At 35.5% G+C, this 20,168-nt stretch overlaps 2 protein-coding genes across 2 annotated transcripts; both read right to left on the bottom strand.

Moving 5' to 3' along the window:
* Positions 1-1,466: 1,466 nt before the first annotated feature.
* On the bottom strand, positions 1,467-6,589 carry ppp1r7 (protein phosphatase 1, regulatory (inhibitor) subunit 7). The gene is made up of 10 exons (XM_039675575.2): positions 6,531-6,589; positions 5,709-5,804; positions 5,545-5,600; positions 5,373-5,438; positions 5,093-5,223; positions 3,751-3,913; positions 3,491-3,607; positions 3,304-3,408; positions 2,876-2,962; positions 1,467-1,787 (listed from the first exon to the last, which is right to left on the bottom strand). The coding sequence occupies exons 1-10, from the start codon at positions 6,568-6,570 to the stop codon at positions 1,611-1,613; spliced, it is 1,038 nt and encodes a 345-aa protein (XP_039531509.2). The 5' UTR covers positions 6,571-6,589; the 3' UTR covers positions 1,467-1,610.
* Positions 6,590-7,890: 1,301 nt separating this feature from the next.
* gk5 (glycerol kinase 5) lies at positions 7,891-19,129 on the bottom strand. Its single transcript, XM_039675572.2, has 16 exons — positions 18,646-19,129; positions 18,456-18,549; positions 17,188-17,263; positions 17,008-17,101; positions 14,748-14,879; positions 14,585-14,660; positions 14,318-14,379; positions 13,598-13,671; positions 13,444-13,504; positions 13,167-13,293; positions 11,657-11,761; positions 11,358-11,452; positions 11,006-11,109; positions 8,845-8,904; positions 8,625-8,758; positions 7,891-8,202 (listed from the first exon to the last, which is right to left on the bottom strand). Exons 1-16 carry the CDS (start codon positions 18,772-18,774, stop codon positions 8,036-8,038), a joined length of 1,590 nt encoding a protein of 529 aa, XP_039531506.2. The 5' UTR covers positions 18,775-19,129; the 3' UTR covers positions 7,891-8,035.
* Between the last annotated feature and the right edge of the window lie 1,039 nt (positions 19,130-20,168).

Raw genomic sequence — 20,168 nt, 5'->3', positions numbered from 1 at the left:
CAGCGTTGGTGAGCATAGGAGTCTTCTGTTAAAAAACATTAAAAAAATTACCAATCCCAAATATTTGAACGGCAGTGTATGTGTGTATATGTATGTATATATATATATATATATATGTAAAACCATTTACTTATATTTGGATCATTTAATTTATGACTTTCTATTCAACCCATTTGATCATTAGTCTTACCGTTTTTATTATACGCTTAAAGCTCTAATACTGTTCTCTATTTTATCGTCAATATAATTCACAAGACCAGTTCACACATACTTAATGTTTTAATTTGACATCTGCAGTATGTAGATCTGACAAGACTATTCTTGTAAAATAAGATGGTAATAGGTTGGATCTGTCTATTCACTTTTGTGTGTTTATGGGAATATACGTTCTTCTGTATATTAACTAAATTATCAAATTAATCCAAAATTGATTCAATCAATATCGCAATTGGCAATGTATAATAAGTAGCATTGTGAAATAAGAGTTAACCTGTGTGTCTTGAATGCAAAACAAGTGTCTGAAAGATGAGCAGTTCAAATTCAGTTTATTATTTATAGTACATTCAATTCTGAAACAGTCAACCAAGCTTGTAAAACAAAGTGAAAATTTGAGCAAATTAAAAGCAATCCTACACAGTTGTTCTCTGACCCTTTTAAAAGGGGTTGGGTTCATTTTATACAGCATCAGCTGAGCCCTCTCAAACCCCCCTCCCACTGGTCAAATGGGAGTGGCCTAACACCGTCACCACAATATGGCCTCTTCCATTCACCTCCTATTAGGGGGGGACAAAATTACTTCTCAGGTCATGCATTAATATGAAGTGTGTGAATATTTTGAGTGCATGTGATATTTAGTTGTTCAAAAAAAGGTCTAAAAAAGCAATCACCTAATTTCACCTTGCTCTGTAGAACATCTAAACTGCCATGAACCTTTTAAAATGGGATTAATCTCTCATTGAGGCTGTTATTATATATTCAGTATTGACGAAAGGTGAACAATGTGTTGTCACATTTCAACCAGCTAATATTTCAACATACTGCTACAACCAGAAACAGAACTGATATGCAAATTGAATCCATGAGTGTAGCCATACATATCACTCAAAGAAATAGTCCCTGATCACACCAAAGAATGAGAATTTCCTCACAGCTGTCTTCAGTCCCTGAATGCAATGTGACGTTCTTACCACCTCTCAATGCCTGATGTAAAATCATACAGGGTAGAAATGTCTGATTTTAGCCTATCACCTAGAAGGATGGAAGGGACTAGAATGAAATCATGCCCTAGCCAAAATGCTAAGAGCAGTAAGGGTCAGCATTGATATATTTTCTGTGCGATAGGTATCAGCTCCTCTCAGCTCACACTGATCAGGTCTTAAAGTGAAAATAAATTAACAAGCATTCACGCTATAGGATAAGTCAGAGCATAGTTATATAGGCTCAGTGTGAGTAAAAGGTGCTGGCACATGGAATGGCAACACTTGGAGTGTGAGATATTTTTTTGTTAAATAAAAGAGGTAAATAGGGCCATGAGGTGCATGAGGGAGATATGGTGGCATTGTGTTTGTAATATGCAGTGGATGGCTGGGCTGGGCAGGTGAAGTGGATGATCAGAAACGAATGAAGGTGGCATCGATCTGCCTGACATTGGGAAGCGCCAACATGATCTTGCGTCTGTATTGAGGGTCCTTCTGCAGGGGGTTTCTCTCCAGATAGACAGTCTCTAGACCTTTGGCGTTCTTGAGTTCGTCCAAGTCTCCCCAGTTATCTATCTGGTTGTCATTCATCTGTATAAGAGAGAATAAGGAAACAAATTTGAAAGCTTCAAGTGTGTTAAGGATTTATTTGTCTGTCAGTCATATAATGGAGGCATATGGGGTCCACCTCAAAGAGCATGGACAGAGAAGTCCAAATTAAACATGATTTAATGACTCGTAAATGTAAGTACACATTGACAGCCTAAGACACGAAACAAACATTTTCGTGACACAATAAAAGTAGTATTTGTTTTACATTTCGCGGCCTTTTCTCCTCTGCTATTGATGCAACCTACTATGAAAAGCGCTATAGAAATAAATGTATTACTTGATGGCTTTTATCTTTTCTTGCACATAGCAGCGGGATTTAGCATTCAAGCTTCACATAACGCGATACTACTGGCATACTAATGGGGTCCTAAACTGGGACCCATCTCTTCAGTGGGACTCGTCTCTTCACCACACCGGCGCTTGCGCGCTGTCAGATCACTTGAACATGGCTGTGGTTACAAGAGGTAAAACGATATAAATACTGTTCGTTTTCTCACACAAACTGCTCGTTTCGTGTCTTAGGCATCAATGTGTACTTACATTTACGAGTCATTAAATCATGTTTAATTTGGACTTCTCGGTGCACGCTCTTTGAGGTGGATCCCATAGACCTCCATTAAATGGCTAACAGACACGAACAGTTTGACCTAAAAATATCAAAATTGAAAATACTGTGGAAACAAAGACACCTACATCTTGGATGCCCTGGAGGTAAGCTAAAACATATCAAAAATTAATTTCAAAGTGAACTATCCCTTTAATAGTGAGAATTAGACCCTAATCTAAAGTGCGACCTGACTTTTTTCAGGCAACTTTGACAAATAGAAAGCTCATAAGAACAGCATCTATTTAAATATATATATATATATATATATATATGTATATATATATATTTTTTACAAATGTCTTTACTTACACTTTTGAACAATTTAATGCATCCTTGTGAGCGATCAGTAAAAGTATTGATTTCCTTTCAAATAAATCTTACTGACCTTAAACCTTTGAACAGTAGTGTATTTTATTATTAACATATAGGATGTACAAAAATGAAACCTGTTTCTTCTTACCCAAAATTCTTTTAAATCAGTCAGATGGCTGATATTTTCAATCTTTTTTATCCTGTTTGCAGCGATGTCCAAAGTTGTTAGCTTTTTCTAAAAAAAGAAAGAGAGGAAGATGAAAGCTCTGTATATTCTAGCACTAAAATATTTTGGGACGGATAAAAATAAAACCACTGCTAAATGAGACGACGGATCAGAACACAAAGAAAGCCCCTGTGGAGTAAAGATGCAGTGGAGAGGCACAGAATAAAATAGCTGGAGAAATAGGGAAATTTACTTGATACTTGACAGCTTCTTATGAAGACTATAGAAGTTTGTAAAGTCACAAATATTTCATGCAAGTTATTATTTCAGAGTATGTTATGGATAAATGTTGAATTGAGAATAGGAAAAAGTACTGCATCCATGTCATGAACAACCATGGTAGATCTTACATTGTTCTCCAGGCCCTCCATGACTTCAATGCCATTATGACTCAAGTAAAGCTCTCGCAGGTTCACAAGATTCTGGAGTCCCTCCAACTTCGTGATGCGATTACTCTGTTAGGCAGGAACAGATGTTATAACATCAACAGAGAAGGTAAACATGGCTTAAAAAAGCACTTTCTAATCACAAACACACCTGGATACTGAGGACCGTCAGATTGTGCAATCCATCAAGGTTCTGTAGTTGAGTGATTTTATTCGTGCCAAGGAACAAACTCTCCAAAGAACTAAGAGAATCCAGATTCTCAATAACCTACAATGAACATACAAGTATTAACATGCACTAAATTTGAGCTTGAAAACATGTTCACAATATGAATAGAGAAATGTTAAGTAAGCAAAAGAGAATATACATGTGTACATATAGCATAACTGATTTGGTCTTGGATGTCTCACCCGGATGCGGTTAGAGCCCAGCTCAAGCATCTGGAGGCTCGTCAGCTGATCGAGGTTGGAAATGTTTGTAATCTTATTATGAAGCAAGAAGAGCTTCTTGACTTTTGTGAGACAATCCAATCCCTCAATCTTCCTCAATATGTTGAACGATACATCTAGCTGCCTGCAAATTATGATCACAAATGAGAAAACTGCATGCAGCAACTCTTTTAAAAGCTTTGTTCTTTATTAATTCTTCAAATACACGCAATACAAGTTTTTAAAGCTCTTAAAAATGTAATCTTTGTTGATTTCTTACGATTTAAAAAAAAATCTCCTCTGGTGCTCTATATGATATTTTCTTGTTTTATGTTATTTTCCCCCTGAATGTCAGTTGCACCACATGACTTTGGTTTGGTGGATAACATTTTGAAAATATTAATAATCAGGTTTGATTATTGTTAAAATCCCATGTTAAAAGATTATGCTAAACTACTGAAGGTTATTTTTTCAAGATTTTGATTACCTTAATTTTTTTAAATCTGTATCCCCCCCCAAAAAATATCACAGAGAATTTGAATAGTCATTAAAAAACATGTCATGCTCATCATAAAAGAGCATGCTGAAAATTCAGCTTTGACTTCACATGAATAAATTGCATTTCAATAAAAAAATTGTTATTTTAAATGGCAATAATATTTCACAAATGACTGTTTTTACTATATTTTTATCAAATAACTAATTGTTGAGCATAAGAGACTACCAACCCAGAACTTTTGAATGTTTGTGTGTATATACAGTGTCCTGAATACCTTGAGAACTTGGACAGCCTCGTCTCATGGAAGGAACATGAGGCAAAAGCTGTAGTGTACACACAAACATTCAAAAGTACTGGGTTGGTAGTCTCTTATGCTGAACAAATTTTTATTTGATAAAAATATAGTAAAAACAGTCATTTGTGAAATATTATTACAATTTAAAACAACCATTTTCTATTGAAATGTAATTTATTCCTGTGACGTCAAAGCTGAACTTTCAGCATCATTACTAAAGTCTTCAGAAATCATTATAATATGCTGATTTGCTCAAGAAACATTTTTAGGATTCTTTGATGAATAGAAAGTTTAAAACCAGCATTTTTTTGGGAACATAGGTTTTTGTAACATTATGAAAGTTTTCACTGACAATTTTATTCAATTGAATGCATCCTTCCGAATAAAAGTGATAATTACATAAAAACATAATACTAAACTATAAAGTCTAATAATTACTACTGATTTTTGAACAGTAGTGTTTAAATAAAATGTTTTATGTACTTAGAAAAATTAATAAGTCTGGCTGGACAAAATAATATATGACTTACTCGAGCTCTGTTAGGGCCTGAAGATTCTCTAGTTTACGGATCTGGTTGTCATAAAGATCAAGTTCCTTTAATGAAACAAGACTGTCCAAGTTCTCAATCCGTTTGATGAGGTTTTGTCTGAGAGAAATTGTCTGATGGTGGAAACAAAGAAAATTACTCATTAAAGATGTGTAATTAGGCAAAATTCCACACTTTAAGTAAATAACTGTCCATTAATCTTTATCTAGTAACTAATTCTACAACATCAATAATCTAAAGAAACAACATTTGATACTCTCACCTTTGCCTTCTGGAGAACCTCCAGACCCTCAATCTTCCCAATGCGACAGTGGACCAGATCCACATCCTAAATAAATAAAAGGCAATGAATGTGCAAGTAATAACATCATTGGTCTAAACTCTCTCTCTAAAAAAAAAGATTGGTGTAACAAAAAAGAGACTTTCTCAGTCACCTCTTCATCTGGGTCTAAGGTTATGGTGTCCATGTCAACGGGTGACTCCTCAGGTACTAAAAGTAGAAGTGAGAGAAGTATTAAGGAAACAGATTTGGGGAATAAAGAATGTTTTTAATGGTTTCCCTCAGACTTCTTATAAAACCAAGGTGGGTCTCACTCACCAGTGGAAGGGGCTTGCAGAGAGTCGACCTCTCCATTGAGACTCTTCCTCTTGGTCTCATCATCACCAGATTCCTCAGACTCACCCCTCCTGTCAACTTTAAATCACTGGTTATAATATTTTAAATGATTTCAGGGCACACCCACAGTACCAACTTGCTTACAAAATACTACTGCTGTTATCTGGGTCAAAAATGATTGGTGGCCCTTACTAACACGAAAGCACTATTTCAAAGCCTCCATCTATTAAATGAGCCCATCCCACACACACACACACACACACACACACACACACACACACCCTCATCCCACAGCAGCAGCAGGCTAGCAAACTGTGCTGATACAGCAGCTCGATTTGTGACGTCTGATAGCTCACAATCATGTTCTCCTACACTTTGTCCATCTGAACAGGTGAGACTTTGTCAGGTAATGGGAGCTGGTGGGCTACATTAGCTAACCAGTAAGATGTGCTGGCATTGGCATTGGCATTGACGCCCTGTACACAACTATACAAACAGCCAAAAGAGGTCTGTTACAAAATAATGCCTTTTAAATACACTAAAAAAGAAAACTCAAGAAACGAAGCAGCTTTTATCGCCATTTCATGCGTGCAGACTAGCAGTTATAAGAGTAATGTTATCTTTAGTAACGGCTGTATCATGATAAACGTAAACAATCACACATTGCAGTTGGAATGAATGGAAAGAGCTAAGATAAAATAAAAACTCAGCGCGTGTACAAAAGCTTAGAGCAAAAATAATAATCGCTGATTTATGAAATGCTTCTTTGAAAATAAATCATTAAAAATAGACAAGTCCGCTCACCTTCCATCTCTTGAGGCTCTCCGACAGATAAAGTCGCCATTTTTGCTGTAGACCCGCCCACTTCACTAGATGATTGACACATAGATCAACCAATAGTAAACACGGAGGCCGTTTCCTACGCCCATGGCTCTGCCTACGCCCGTAGACTATAAATAATTCCGATTACATAATAATAAAATGCACGACAAAAACCATACGCAGATAATGCTCTGAGATTATAATTTATTTTTTAGGATTATTTCGTGCTCATAACAAAAGAATCCTTTACATAATCGTAAGGGGTCCTTATTCAGTTTAGCCTTTATTATTGTGCGATTTGCACTGTATATTACATTGTTCGGGATATAACACTCACCCAGAGCTTCAGCAAACTATTTTCAACAAAACACTACTGTAACTAACAATTTTAGCCCCATACATTATATAATGCCTATCATGTCTTTAATTAGTTAGTATTTTAGTAACTAAAAAGGTCACATTTTAAATAAATGAAATAGATTGAAAACCTGGGATTTATTTGCATGACAAGGCACACAATTTGACATTACAATGGCATATTGGACATTTATTAAAACAAACAAATTCACATACTGACATGAAACATAGCACAATGTTAAGAGTTCTTTGACAGTCTATTCATAAAATACTTTCCTTTACAACAAATGTGTCTGTTCTTTCTTTTAAGCCCTGATAACATCCTATGATATTACAGTTTCACAGTCACTTATTTACTACAGTTGAATGAATTATATCATTAGCCACTGTAGATACTACCAAGCGGAAAAAAGAAAGTAAATAAGGTATCAGGTTTTCCATGTTTGCAGCATTGTCTTAGTATTAAGAGGCACATTTAATGTTTAAACATAACATCAAAACTATATGTGCAATTAGAAAAAATACTAATCAACTGAAAATTACAATAGCGCTTGTATAATTTCCATACACTCCTAATAATGGATAAAACATGTATAAACTCAGTGTATTAATAAAGGTGAGAAAGAGCAGTAATTTTCACTTACTCGCATCCCATTTATGTAAACAACACGAATTAGATATTACTATAGTCCTCTCAGAGTGAGATGTCATCATTTAAGAGATGAGAAACCGAGGATCACTCATACAAAAGCCCCTCATTAAGGCACACAGTGAGTTAAATTAATTTGTTCATATTTATTAAACAGTAGTTTGATAAAGGCACTGATTGATTTTCAGTGCCTAATGGCTAAAGTATTGATTGGCAAAATCATAATGCAACATCTATCTTATTCTAAAGTAGGAATCGTCCTGCAGCCTGCAACCTCGTAATAATACTCCTGGATTCACAACTGAGTGGCTTGGATTTGCACAAACAAGTTGTAAATCTGTAAAACCCCTCACGATTAGGCAACTGTACTCATAAACCATTGATCTGCAAGTTTCTAGATTGGAATTATACTATTTAAGTGTTTTTCTCAGTGAGAAAGAGAAACGCCCCACCGCTGTTTACAGAATAAACTTGTGGTAAATCAGGGCTGGTTGTACCAGTGCATGGACCGCTGAAGAGCCCTCTCCCAGCTCTGAAGGACATCTCTGTATTGGTCTCCATTGTCCCCTTCTGCTTTACTCTTTCGAGGTAGGAAATGTAGGTCAGTGGTCAAAAGCTTCTTCAGCTCCCCTTGGTTCTTCCAGTATCCTAAAGGACGATTCAGAATAAAATGGGCAGATTAACTCTCTAAAGCCTGGTATATTCAGTTTTTATTCAAATGTAACAGTATATTGAACCTTTAGACACAATTAAAAAAAAAGGTTTAATTTTTCACGATACATCAGGCTTTTATGGCTCATATAGTATGATATAAGAGGAAGGGAAAAAAATCCTCAATCTTATTCAGAGGCCCAAACAGAGTAAAAATATGAAATTCTGATATCATGAAATATCAATAAATCTTTATAACAGTACAGCAGACTACTTAAAATATAAAAGCATCAGGCGACTGTTACTTGCAAATATTTGATCATGTTGATTATTTAGAGGCCTTAGAAATGTGCATATCAAATAGATACAGAAGGCTTTATAGGACATCATAGTAGGCTTTATAATGTGTTTTTCCTTACCTGTTCCTAGTCCCGCAACAAAAGCAGCTCCAAGGCAAGACATCTCAAAGTGACATGGACGTGCTATCTTACGCCCCAATAGATCAGCGGTCAACTGCATGATGAAATCATTTGTGCATACACCTCCATCTGCCCTATAAATGTGCAGAAATACATGCAAGTTTAGGCAGGTAGGAGGATCAGGCTATGCTACAAGACAGAACTGGGCTGAAACCCTCACCTGATTTTAGTGATGGGAATACGCGTTTCCCTAAGCATGACATCAAAGAGCTGCTTGTTCCTGAAAATCAGAGTGAGACTGGCTGTTATTTGCAAGTATGTACACAAGGGTGTTATAACAAGAGATGCGCTGGAATTAAAACTTTGGTCGTTACCTATAAGTCCATCAGAGCAAATTGTTGGCAATTTGTATGAATTAATACCAACAAACTCATCCGTACATTTTCATACTATCTTCTCATGACCCTGAAGATTAGGTTTACAGTGTTAGACCCTATTTACTTCATGCTTTGATGCTTACTTTTTAAATTGGATTTTCATTTGAAATTACAATGTTTAAATGTATACAAACACACATCTGAAAGATCAAATTTGCTCCACACAAACTTAAAAGGTTTTCTCATGAGATGGGATTGGATAAGTCAATTACTTGATGGGCAAAGACACCAGCTGAGGAGTAAAGTAGGAAAATTGGGTATAGCAGGTTATGCAACTTAGCAGGGTAAGTTTACACAACTTGTAACCTCAACTTTCAGTTCAAAAACCGGTAAATTTCTGATTATGCAAGTTGCTATAGAAGCTTATTCTTTGAACATAACCTGCATACCACGAGTAAACAGGGTATATGTGAGAGTTCAGGGAGAGTTCAGAGTTCAGAGAGTTCAGGGTATATGTGACAGTAAGTTAACGTGGAATACCCCATGGGCTTTTGAGTAAAGTTCAATCAGGAGTTTCCTTCATTTATCTGAAGGATAAAACTTTTCTTAAAGGGGAAGCAAGGACTGGGTCCCTATTAATATACTCCTGATTAACTACTTTAGATTGGTAGAGAATGCCAAGGGATAGTGGTTTGCATCCAATTTCTTTTTTTCTGATTGTGTAGTGGAAGAACCTAGTCAGATGACAATTCGAAGAAATACTTTTTTACAATAATTACTGATTGTGAGAATGCGTTGTGTGAAGAAAAGCATCATCAGGGGCCTCAACAAGCCAATATGCTTTCTTTACAACTCGGGTGCCATTTTCATCCCTGCAGTCATTCTCTTCTCTGATGACGTTTACTGACATGAGGGCGGGACAACCTGTCACTCGCATGTCATCACAGCAACAAAAAAAACCACAATCTTCCAGTCAATTCTAGATGGACAAAATCAAGTCCCACCCTACATTCTTTCAAAAAGCCATTTGATAAAAAAAAAAGAAAGACTAATACAACTTCTGTTTAATGCCGACTTCAATGAATCAGTGGGAAAACAGTGTTAAATACCAAGCTAAATTCTACGAAAAGGATTGGACATGCCTTAAAATACATACGGTTGAGGACAAAGTTTACACTGTCCTGCAGTGACCTGAAATATTGTCCTGCAGTGAACTGGAATATTTGAGTTAGTTAATCATTTAAGTAGGCTATGTTGTGTTTTATCAGAACAGGAACAATAACAGTGAAGTGCTGAAACCCTAATGTAATTGTAAGGATTTTTTATTATTAGGGGTTCAAGCACGTAGCCCTGATCAGCCTGACGGGGCGCTACACCGGTCAAAAGTTCAAAATGGCTCATAACTCTTAAACCGTTAGGCGTGTCTTAAATTGTTGGAATCCTTGGCTTAAGAGGGTCATCCTGAGAATTTTCCAGGTTTTTGTTTTTTTTCCAAAAAACCTACTTTTGCGAACTAGCTCTAGGTTTTTGGCCTGACCGGAACCAAACCCGTGCAGCAAGATTCTCTAGAGTCTGATTGTCAATAATTATCAAGAAAATTAGAAAGTGCCAAAATGTTATATATGTCAGTGGCCATATTTACAAAAAAGGCTACAACTTGTGAACAGAAATAGATATTTTCGCTAAATTTGGGACATATTTTCATGAGTCATTTTGGTTTCTAAGTGTTTACAAGCTTGCTAAATAAAACTTAATATCTTTTTTCCGCATATGTGCTTAAAAGCCTTAAACGCTTGAACCCCGATAAATGTTGCTTGCAGCTTTATTAACTTTCATTAGTAAAAGTTAATAAAGGAGCGATATTTTCCAAAGCCATGGTTAATTTCTGACCCTAACAAGATCCATCCCTTCTGTCTTTTTATAACTTTAACAGATCATATTCTTTGATTCATGAGTGATCTGTTGATGATAGTCAGATCCTGCAAGCAGCTTTGCTCAGCTCACCTGAACGCTATGGACTCCAGAATGGCTCGGACCAGTTGTCTCTTGGTTGTGGAAGGTTTTAAGCCCATGAAAGAGGCACAAGCTTTAGGATCATTCAAAGGGGTCTGTAGCACATAAACACACATAATCATAGTCTTTCAGATAATCTTGGATCTCTTGCATAAGTGAATCATCACCCAGTTCTTTCAGACAGTGGAACAGATTGATGGATGTCTAATCAAATGACATGACACGATTTAAGAATCTGCTCTATTACAAATAATAACAAATCCATGAGGTGAACCATGAGTTAATAACAAAAAGACATAAATGAGTCTATGAGGCAAAATATCACAGATGCACTTAAACACACTTGTAAGCCACTGAAAGAAGGCACAAAATATACGCCATCTGAGTCTTCCACACTTTTGGCTATGGCTTCGGTCTCCTTCACATCAGAAAAGAGTTCTGTAAGACAGGCACCAAAGAAATTACACTACAATAATAGAATTGCAACAAGATCTAGTTAAAGTTAAATATATTCTCATAATGGAGTTGAGTGTGCATCTACAATCTTCAATGGTTATATTTGTATGTATGTAGTGAAAATGCATATTGATATGTGTGGGCTTGTTACTTTGCAAGTAAATGCACATTGGTAATCCTCCTCACCTAGATCATGTGCCCATTTAATCGCAGCACCCGTTCCAGCGGCGTTACCTTCAGCCAGATACACAACTTCAGCACCGATCTTCCAGCCCACCAGCGGATAAAGGCCTATTCAGAAAACACATGATGCAGAGAGATGAAAAAGAGAGATGGATCAACAAATGTACACATTAGTGTCTCATTTCTAACTAATCACACTGATTCATCAATGAGTCAATGAGACATCATGCCCAAACCTGGTGTTTCCAGTAATGTGCACTGCTGTACAAAAGTCCCACTGCTGTTTATAAATGTGAAACAAAAGCTATTGTTTCCATTAAATGATGGTATGCGACTAAAATGTCATTTTATTTCTCTCGCGAAAAGTCATTACAAAAATCATGGCAACAAATGCTAGTATATTTATGTATCCCTGCCAGTGCACTAGTCATTATTTTTAATCGAAGGAGACGTAGGTGTGTTGTCCAAGCATTAATGGCAAGAAAAGCACCTCATACTTGGGAGCGGCATATATGAGGCTTCTCCTTCCTATCTGCTTCGAAGTCTTGATAAATTGTGGCAGAATCCAGTATTCCCATAATTCTTTTGTCTTTTATGAGTTTAATAAAGAACTCCGTCTCGTTTTCGGTCCAAACATACCGCACCACCTTTAAAGAAGGATCTTCTTTTACGTACGCCAAGTGACCTGTAAATGCGGAAAACTGTCTCCATCGCAGCTTTACAAAATATTCCTTTTTCGAATTGGCTGAAAACCACCCCATGCGAGCGTACAAGCTTTTTTGCGATATATAGTAGTTTTTGCAAAATGCAAAAACTACGTGTTTCCATTGGTGTATTTTCAATTCGCAGGACAATGCAAACGCAGCTAGTGTCACATAATCCTTCAGAAATTATTTTCATATGCTGATTTGCGGGTCAAGAAACATTTCTTATGCATCAACGTTGAAAACAGTTGCTGCTTAATATTTTTGTGAAAAAACTTGATCTTTTTTTTCAGTATCCTTTGATTAATAGAAAGTTCAAAAGATCAGCATTTACGCTCACAGATGATCAATTTGCATCCTTGCTGAATAAATACTAGTATTAAAAAACAATAAGTCAGTTATTATTTTCACTTTGAATGGTAGGGCACACCAAAAGTCCCAAAAGCTGATTTCATGGGGTCTAAATTTGCTTTGTGTTACTGGTTTCGATTAGTAATAGTTCTAGTCATTTATTACACTGTAAAAAAATATTTTCAAGATTTGTTATCACAACATTTTTTTCTTTTGTCAAATCAACTTAAATAATTTATTTAGTTGAGATAACTTATTATTTTGAGTTTCTGATGATTAAATCAATCTCCTTCATTGTATTAACTCACTTTTTCCAGTTCAATTAACTTAAAAATTTAAGGCAACCAGGTTACTTAATTTAAGTTAAACCAACAACATTTTTTACAGTGAGTAGTTCTTTTACAGTTGAACATTGTGAGCGTATTAGTCAAGGTAAGATCAGCACAGGAAGGTCATACCAGCTACAGATGTGTGTGGTTTGTTTCCTGTATTGATGTCCATGAAGGTCCCTGTGCCCATAGTAATTTTCACATCTCCAGTGTCAAAACAGCATTGTCCAAACATGGCTGCTTGTTGGTCCGCCATCTGTGACAAATACATGACAGGTAGGGTTGTGGCACCAAACACAATCAAGCACATGTCATAAAAAAGGGTACATTTACAGAAATGTTAATTGAGGTGTATTGTCTTTATAAAAAAAATGAAGTAATACTGCTAGACATCATTTATACTCACAACAGACATGATTGGGATGGGCACTCCAAATATGGATGGATCGCATGTTCCAAATTTGTGACTAAATACATAAAAAGAGAGCATTAATTATTTCATCAAAAGTGCACTAAAAAGTATTCTGGAAGTATTGGAACAATTCACGGTGCATGAGTACCTTGTGTTCTGCACCCTGGGAAGGATGGAGAGAGGTATAGAGAGGAGTGAGCAAATAAATCCACTCCAGCACATCTGATGATCACACAAACACACACTATGAACAGACAGTATCTATGAACAAGCACCACTTACAGAAACACATTACAAGACACTATGGAAAAAAAAAACACAACACAAACTTGGGCAGCCCTAGAAGGATAATTCACCCAAAAAATGATCAATAAAATATACTGCTGACCACGCTCTTTATGCTTAAACGTTTGATTCACAAACAATAGTTTGAATGGAAACCCTTGCAAACTGTTTTTTCCATAAGAAAAATATGTGATGTGCTTGCAATTTATCAAAGATTTTGTAAAAAAAAAATAAAAACAAGAACAGGGATTTGTGTTGTAAGAAAAGTAATTTCAAATGTGGAACATTGTTATTTGTGGATTTTTTGTTATTTGCTATGACAGTGTTATATCGATTTTGTCTGGGTTTATTAAAAGTCAGCTAATATTCTTCTTCTGTGTTCAATGTAAGATAGAAAGTTATACAGGTTTGGAATAATGTGAGTAAATGATGACAGAATGTAATTTTTGGGTGAACTATACCTTTAACTGTCTATTTGTCTATCTCTCAAGGCACGTGTGTTTGTACTCAAGTCAACAAACCAAAGGTAATGATCAGATAACAGCAATTACACAAATATAGAAATCGAACAGCTGTAACTGACCTGATAGGAATCAAATATTGCTGTTGCACTGGCATTAGAGTAATCTGTAGCATGAACCAGGCCTGCAAACAAACAATAAAACATAACAGAACTTTAAAAGTACTGAGCTGAGCTCTATAATAAGGGATAGTGATAGTGTGAACATAGCCAAAGAAATCCAGCTAGAATTCTATCCACACAGAGATCTGATTTCCACTATTCAGGTGACTTCTAGTACAGGATCCATCAATTTATGATTTTTTTTTTTTTAAATAATGGAACATCCACCTTTAGTGAGTTTGTACAGAAGCCAGGTGTCTATGGTCCCAAAGTAACACGAGCCGTCTTCAACTGCCTGCCGCAACTGAGGAGAGAGAAGGATCGGTTCAAAAATTACTTTTCCTACAGAAGACAAATACTGAATACCAAATTTTAACTAATCCTGGTTTACCTGAGGGATATTGTTCAAGGCCCAGACAAGACGCAGTGACACATGATGGGTATTAAAAACAACCAAACTGGCTGCAAGGAACCGCTTCTGTCTGGTGAGATAGTGCAGCATCTTCGTTACCCCATGTACCGCCTGTCGTAACACATACATACAAATAAATATGCTGGTAACGTCAGCATAAAATCAAAATAGACAAATCTTAATTTTTATGAAAAAATAGCAGTATTTATTAATTCTATTTATTATTAATTCTATCTATTAATTAGTATTTATTATCCGTTCACCTAATTTGCCCTCGACTTTAAATGGGTGCTATTTTGCTTTTTCAGGTGAATTGGGACACAGTTTGCATGTTTCATTGATTTAATCCCCGTCACCTGTTGGCTTGTTAATTACTGTCGTTAGGAGTTAATTTGTTCCAGCTGTGTCTAGATTCCCTGATCTGTTCCCTGTATATTTAAGCCTGTGTTTCAGTCTGTTCCTTGTCTGTCGACATCTATATTCTAGTTTGTTCTGTACTTGCTTATTTGGTTTTGTAAAGATTTTAGTTAGTTTGAAAATAAAGACTGCTGCATTTAGATCTTGCTCTACTTTTTTCTTGTTAAAGAAGCCATTTCACTCGTGTAAGCGTCACAATCGGGAAGAATAGATGATGATCACAACCTCCATATCATGCTGACTTTAAATATTTTAAATATTAAAGCAGCATTACATGGACAAGAAAAAAAAAACCCTTAAAGGAACTTAACCAGTAAAACAGAATACCAGCCCCAACTTCCAGCTTGACCTCTCCCCTCTATGATAAGATAATGAAAACATTTTCCAGTGTTGAAACAAGAAGAACTAGTTTTATCTGCCATTACAAATATGTGGACATTGATACTAATAAGAAGCTGCAATAACATGGGTCACTATTTTCAAACTGAAAAGATTTGTCTCAACTATGATGTGACAAAAAACTATCAATGTGAATGATGCAAACCATAAGAGCATTAACTGACCAAACCGGGTCATGAAATTCAAACCAGCTATTAAGAAGGGAATTCTGCCGACTCAAACATGAACACTTTTAGCCACATATTCACTGTCAGCATGTTACACAAAAATATCAGCAATCCGTCTTCGAGAAGTCACAGAGGTTCTCGTTTCACTGCTGTATTGCTTATTTAGCTTACAGTACTTGGAATGAAATACTCATTCATTCACATACACAATGAATGATAAACACTACGAACTGCCACAGTCCAAACAATACACACTTTGTTTGCAGAAATAAACTGCTGTAAACTGTTGTATTGACTGTTTTAAAATTGTATAAGAAATTGTTTAGCCATTTGGAGATCAGCATTAACTGTACCAACTACCAAAAATCTACCAACAGCTTGGCAACCAATAATCCATCATTTTTGTTTTGTTTGCACAAATATTTTATAAGCGCTAATAGAACAATTTTGTGAACTATCGTGTTCTATTTGTTGTGATAAAATTACACAACTGATTTTTTAAATATATTAAAATAAATGTTATTTCAAATTGTAATATTTCACAATCTAATATATTCATGTGATCCATTTTTTCAGGATTCTATGATGAATAGAAAGTTTTTGAACAGAAAAACTTTCTGAAATAGTAACATTTTTGTAAGATTGTAAGTCTTTACCGTCAATTGAATGTCTTATCTTATATATATCTTATATATCTATATCTTATCTTATATATATATATACTAGGGCTGTGCAAAAGTTAATTGCGATTAATCGCATCCAAAATAAAAGTCTGTGTTTACATAATATATTTGTGTGTGCTGTATATAATTATTTTGTATATATAAATACCTATGCATGCATGTATATATTTAAGAATTATTTGTGCTTAAATTCTGTATATATTTATAAATACATAATCTATATTATATAAATATAAATATTTTATATATGAATAACATATTTTCTTAAATATATACATGCATGTGTGTGTATTTATATATACAAAATAATTATATACTGCACACACAAATATATTATGTAAACACAGACTTTTATTTTGGATGCGATTAATCGCAATTAACTTTTGCACAGCCCTAATATATACATATAATTTAATGTTAAATGACCCAAAATGCCCAAATGTTTGAAAAGTAATAATGGTCGTGGACGTGGTCATTTGAATTATGTCAATTGATCTGTTCCAGTGATTCAATGAGAGTCTGAAATGAACAAACATGTCGACAAGATGATGACATCATCCACAGCAGCCTTACCTTCATAGTACAGGACCTGTTCCACGAACTTGCCAATTCGACTGCCCTCATGTCCTGCCAGGTGATGAAATTATGAAATGGTTTTCCTGTGTTTCTGGAGATAATAACAAAAAAAAAAGTCATCTCTGTTTGTCCACAGTGCTTTCTGATGAGCAATCACAGGATTTAACATATACTTACCTATCCCAGGTCATGAACGTTGCCCTCTGGGTTGAAATGCCAAGACCTTCCATTTGGCGCATCTGCAAGCCTGAGTCTAAATCACAGAGAGAACAGAGAGGTACCAGTCTCTATTATAGCCTTATTCAGGCATTTGAACTCATGTACCAACAACATTTACCGCAGTGGTTCTAAACCTTTTTGACAACAAGGCCCCTTTGTACAAGACAATATTCAAAGGCCTCCTATTTAAAGGTTTAGTTCACCAAAAAACTGTCATCTTTTACTCACCCGCATGACGTTCCAAATCTGTAAGACCTTTGCTCATCTTTGAAACACAAATGAAGATTTCTGTCCCTCCATTGACAGTCTATGCCAAATTATTTCCAACCATTTAAAAAAAGCATTTAAAAGAGGACTAAACCTTTTAACTTCATTGGATCATCAAACTGTCAGTCAAACTTACTCCACCCACCTCTATCTTAAATTAAGTGCCACACACAGTTTGGACTGTCTCTAATTGTTTGCGAAGCAAAGGTAAATAAAGAACTGATGTCTAATGTTTTTTTGTTTTTTTTTGTATTTAAAGGGTGGAGAAGAGTCTTAGTATATTTGCTTTAACTAGACTGCAAATACCAGACTGTTTTAAATATCCTGTGCATAGCACTCATCTTTTATATCATGAGATTTTGGCCAAATGGATTCAAAAACAAGAAAAACTGTGTGCCCATATAACTACAATAAACGTTATATCCTGTAAGTTGGTGAAAATGTAATGTGATGCACTGGCATTTAAATTTGCTGCTCCCATTGCCTGGATTCATTTGCAAAGTACATTGAAATATAGGGAGCTGATTTCGTTGGACATTTTTAAAGTAGTTTTAAACAATTTTGAGAATGAAACATCGGGCTGTAGATGTTTTAGCTAATTATGAATTGATATTGAAATTTGATTGGATTTGCTTGTGTGTTGATGGATGTTATCTGTTAAACTCAAACGAGCCGTGTCTGCCGGGACGCTCTTATAAAAGAGATTATTAATCTCAATGTGCTTCTTTTCCTGGTAAAATAAAGGTTATAATAAACATCCAATATTATACTGTTTATATAAAACAAAAATAGGCCTACATAATGATTGCATGATTTTGCTATTTATTATGCTGCATTATTCTAGCATGATTTGTTTGCAGGCATGTCACTAGATGTTTTGATATCTGCTGCAATGACATTCATACATGTTTTTGTGTGCATGCTTGTGTGATATTAGAGGCTGAATAAAAAAGTCTGACCTTGAACTGCTCCTTTGACTACAGTGACAAACCCTTTCCACAGTTCATCAGGGTCAATCTCTACCCATCCAGGCTGAGGATACAGAAGGGACACCTGCAACAAGGAAGCTGCTGTCAGGATTTCACACATTGGAAGGCACTGGCACAATCATGTCAAGGTAATCATTCCAGTCAACCTGCTGTCATTTACCTTCGAGGTGCAGGACCCCCTGATATTGGCACTCTTATCGTACACATGGCACCTTATGGAGGTTGTTCCCACATCAACAGAGAGAATGAAAGTCTCCTGTTTGCAGAACCCGTTTCTTTGAGTCCCCATTGCACAATGCGCTTATTCAGAAAGCCTCAGGTTATTTGAGTCGCCATGGCTGTGTCCAAACTTCTAGCTAATTACCCCGTTTTCAACTTTTCTCCGTAGACATTTGAGTTTCATTCTTCCAAACTCGGGCAGGTTTTTAATCCGTTAAGCAAGCCGATTGAATGTGTTCACTTAAACAATAATCGAAAGCATGTGTGTCCCCTAACTTTCCTAAACTGTACGTTAGTCCAAGGTTACTTTAAATCGGCAAATAAAATATCAAAAGTTGCGTTTTGACCTTAAAACATTCTCTTACTTTCATTAGTGAGTGATATAAGTCAACAAAAACTAGAAACACACGCGTGAACCTCGGTAAAGAAGGCAACAACAAAACAAGCGACAGGCGGTCGGTAGATAAAGTACGATTGTAAATATGTACGTCACACATCAGTCGATATGTGTGAATACTGAGTTCTTAAAGAGACAGTGCACCATTATCAGACGACAATGAGTTTCTGAACTCTCAGCCTGCCGACGTCATGCGCTCGCTGCGATAAACCGGAAATGTGCACAGAAAATAAACTAACACTAATATTAATTGTCGAGTATTTTGTGAACATTTTTGATTTTGAATATAACTTATAAGACCAAATGTGAGCTATCAGTCCACTTTATTTCATTTTATTTTTAAAATAATCATGTTTAACAGCAGAATTCCTGGTGGGAAAAACTACATTACCCATGAAACTTTACAAAAAAATCAAACCAATCAGAGAGTCGAGAAAAGCAACTAATGTCAAAATAGTTCTTTAACTCCGCCCACTCCCTTGAAGTACAAATGGCGTAACTGAGTTGATATCTCTACGTTTTCAAAACACTTAAATGTTTGTAAATATATCCATATTTTACAATAAAATAGAAATATATTGTTTATACATATATATAAAATTAACATTAGTAAATTAGTTGTTTTTCAGCGCAACTGGAAAAAGGGGGCTTTGCACTGCCGCAATACTACTCCATTACAAATGACCATTTCTGCCATATAATAAAAGGTAGTATAAGGTAATAATAAAAGTAAGGTGGTGTAAAAGTAGTAAAAGGTAGTAAACTAGTATGCGGTTCAAAAACTCAACATATCTTTTTTTGTGTAGATATGTAATTTTTATAGGTCCAAGCTTGGAGAACAGTGTTAATAAAAAAGCAAAGATGACTTGTAATATTTTTCATGAATTTAGAGTATTTGATTAATGATTGATTCATTTTCATACACTTTGTTATTTTGTGAATAAATTTATATGTTCTTATAATAAATCAAAGCTAAGAAGTTATTAGCATTTATGAGTCAAGTATTCCCTGAGCAACTTCAGAATTAATTTTAAATGAGCAAAATAAAGTCTGTGGTTAATATTACT

The sequence above is a fragment of the Pimephales promelas genome, chromosome 5 (assembly GCF_988280905.1).
Source record: "Pimephales promelas chromosome 5, fPimPro1.hap1.1, whole genome shotgun sequence".
Lineage (NCBI taxonomy): Eukaryota > Metazoa > Chordata > Actinopteri > Cypriniformes > Leuciscidae > Pimephales > Pimephales promelas.
The sequence above is the reverse complement of the archived record's forward strand: the minus strand, read 5'-3'. Positions and strand labels throughout refer to the sequence as shown.

Excerpts from the sequence above, each read along its gene's own strand:
- ppp1r7 (XM_039675575.2), bottom strand. The coding sequence starts at position 6,570 with ATGGCGACTTTATCTGTCGGAGAGCCTCAAGAGATGGAAG. Across the intron at positions 5,601-5,708 it reads TCTGCAAGCCCCTTCCACTG|TACCTGAGGAGTCACCCGTT; the intron begins GTGAGTGAGACC and ends TTCTACTTTTAG. Across the intron at positions 2,963-3,303 it reads TGGAGGGCCTGGAGAACAAT|AAAAAGCTAACAACTTTGGA; the intron begins GTAAGATCTACC and ends TTCTTTTTTTAG.
- gk5 (XM_039675572.2), bottom strand. The coding sequence starts at position 18,774 with ATGGGGACTCAAAGAAACGGGTTCTGCAAACAGGAGACTTTCATTCTC. Across the intron at positions 18,550-18,645 it reads GGGGGTCCTGCACCTCGAAG|GTGTCCCTTCTGTATCCTCA; the intron begins GTAAATGACAGC and ends TCCTTGTTGCAG. Across the intron at positions 14,380-14,584 it reads TCTGTACAAACTCACTAAAG|GCCTGGTTCATGCTACAGAT; the intron begins GTGGATGTTCCA and ends GTTTGTTTGCAG.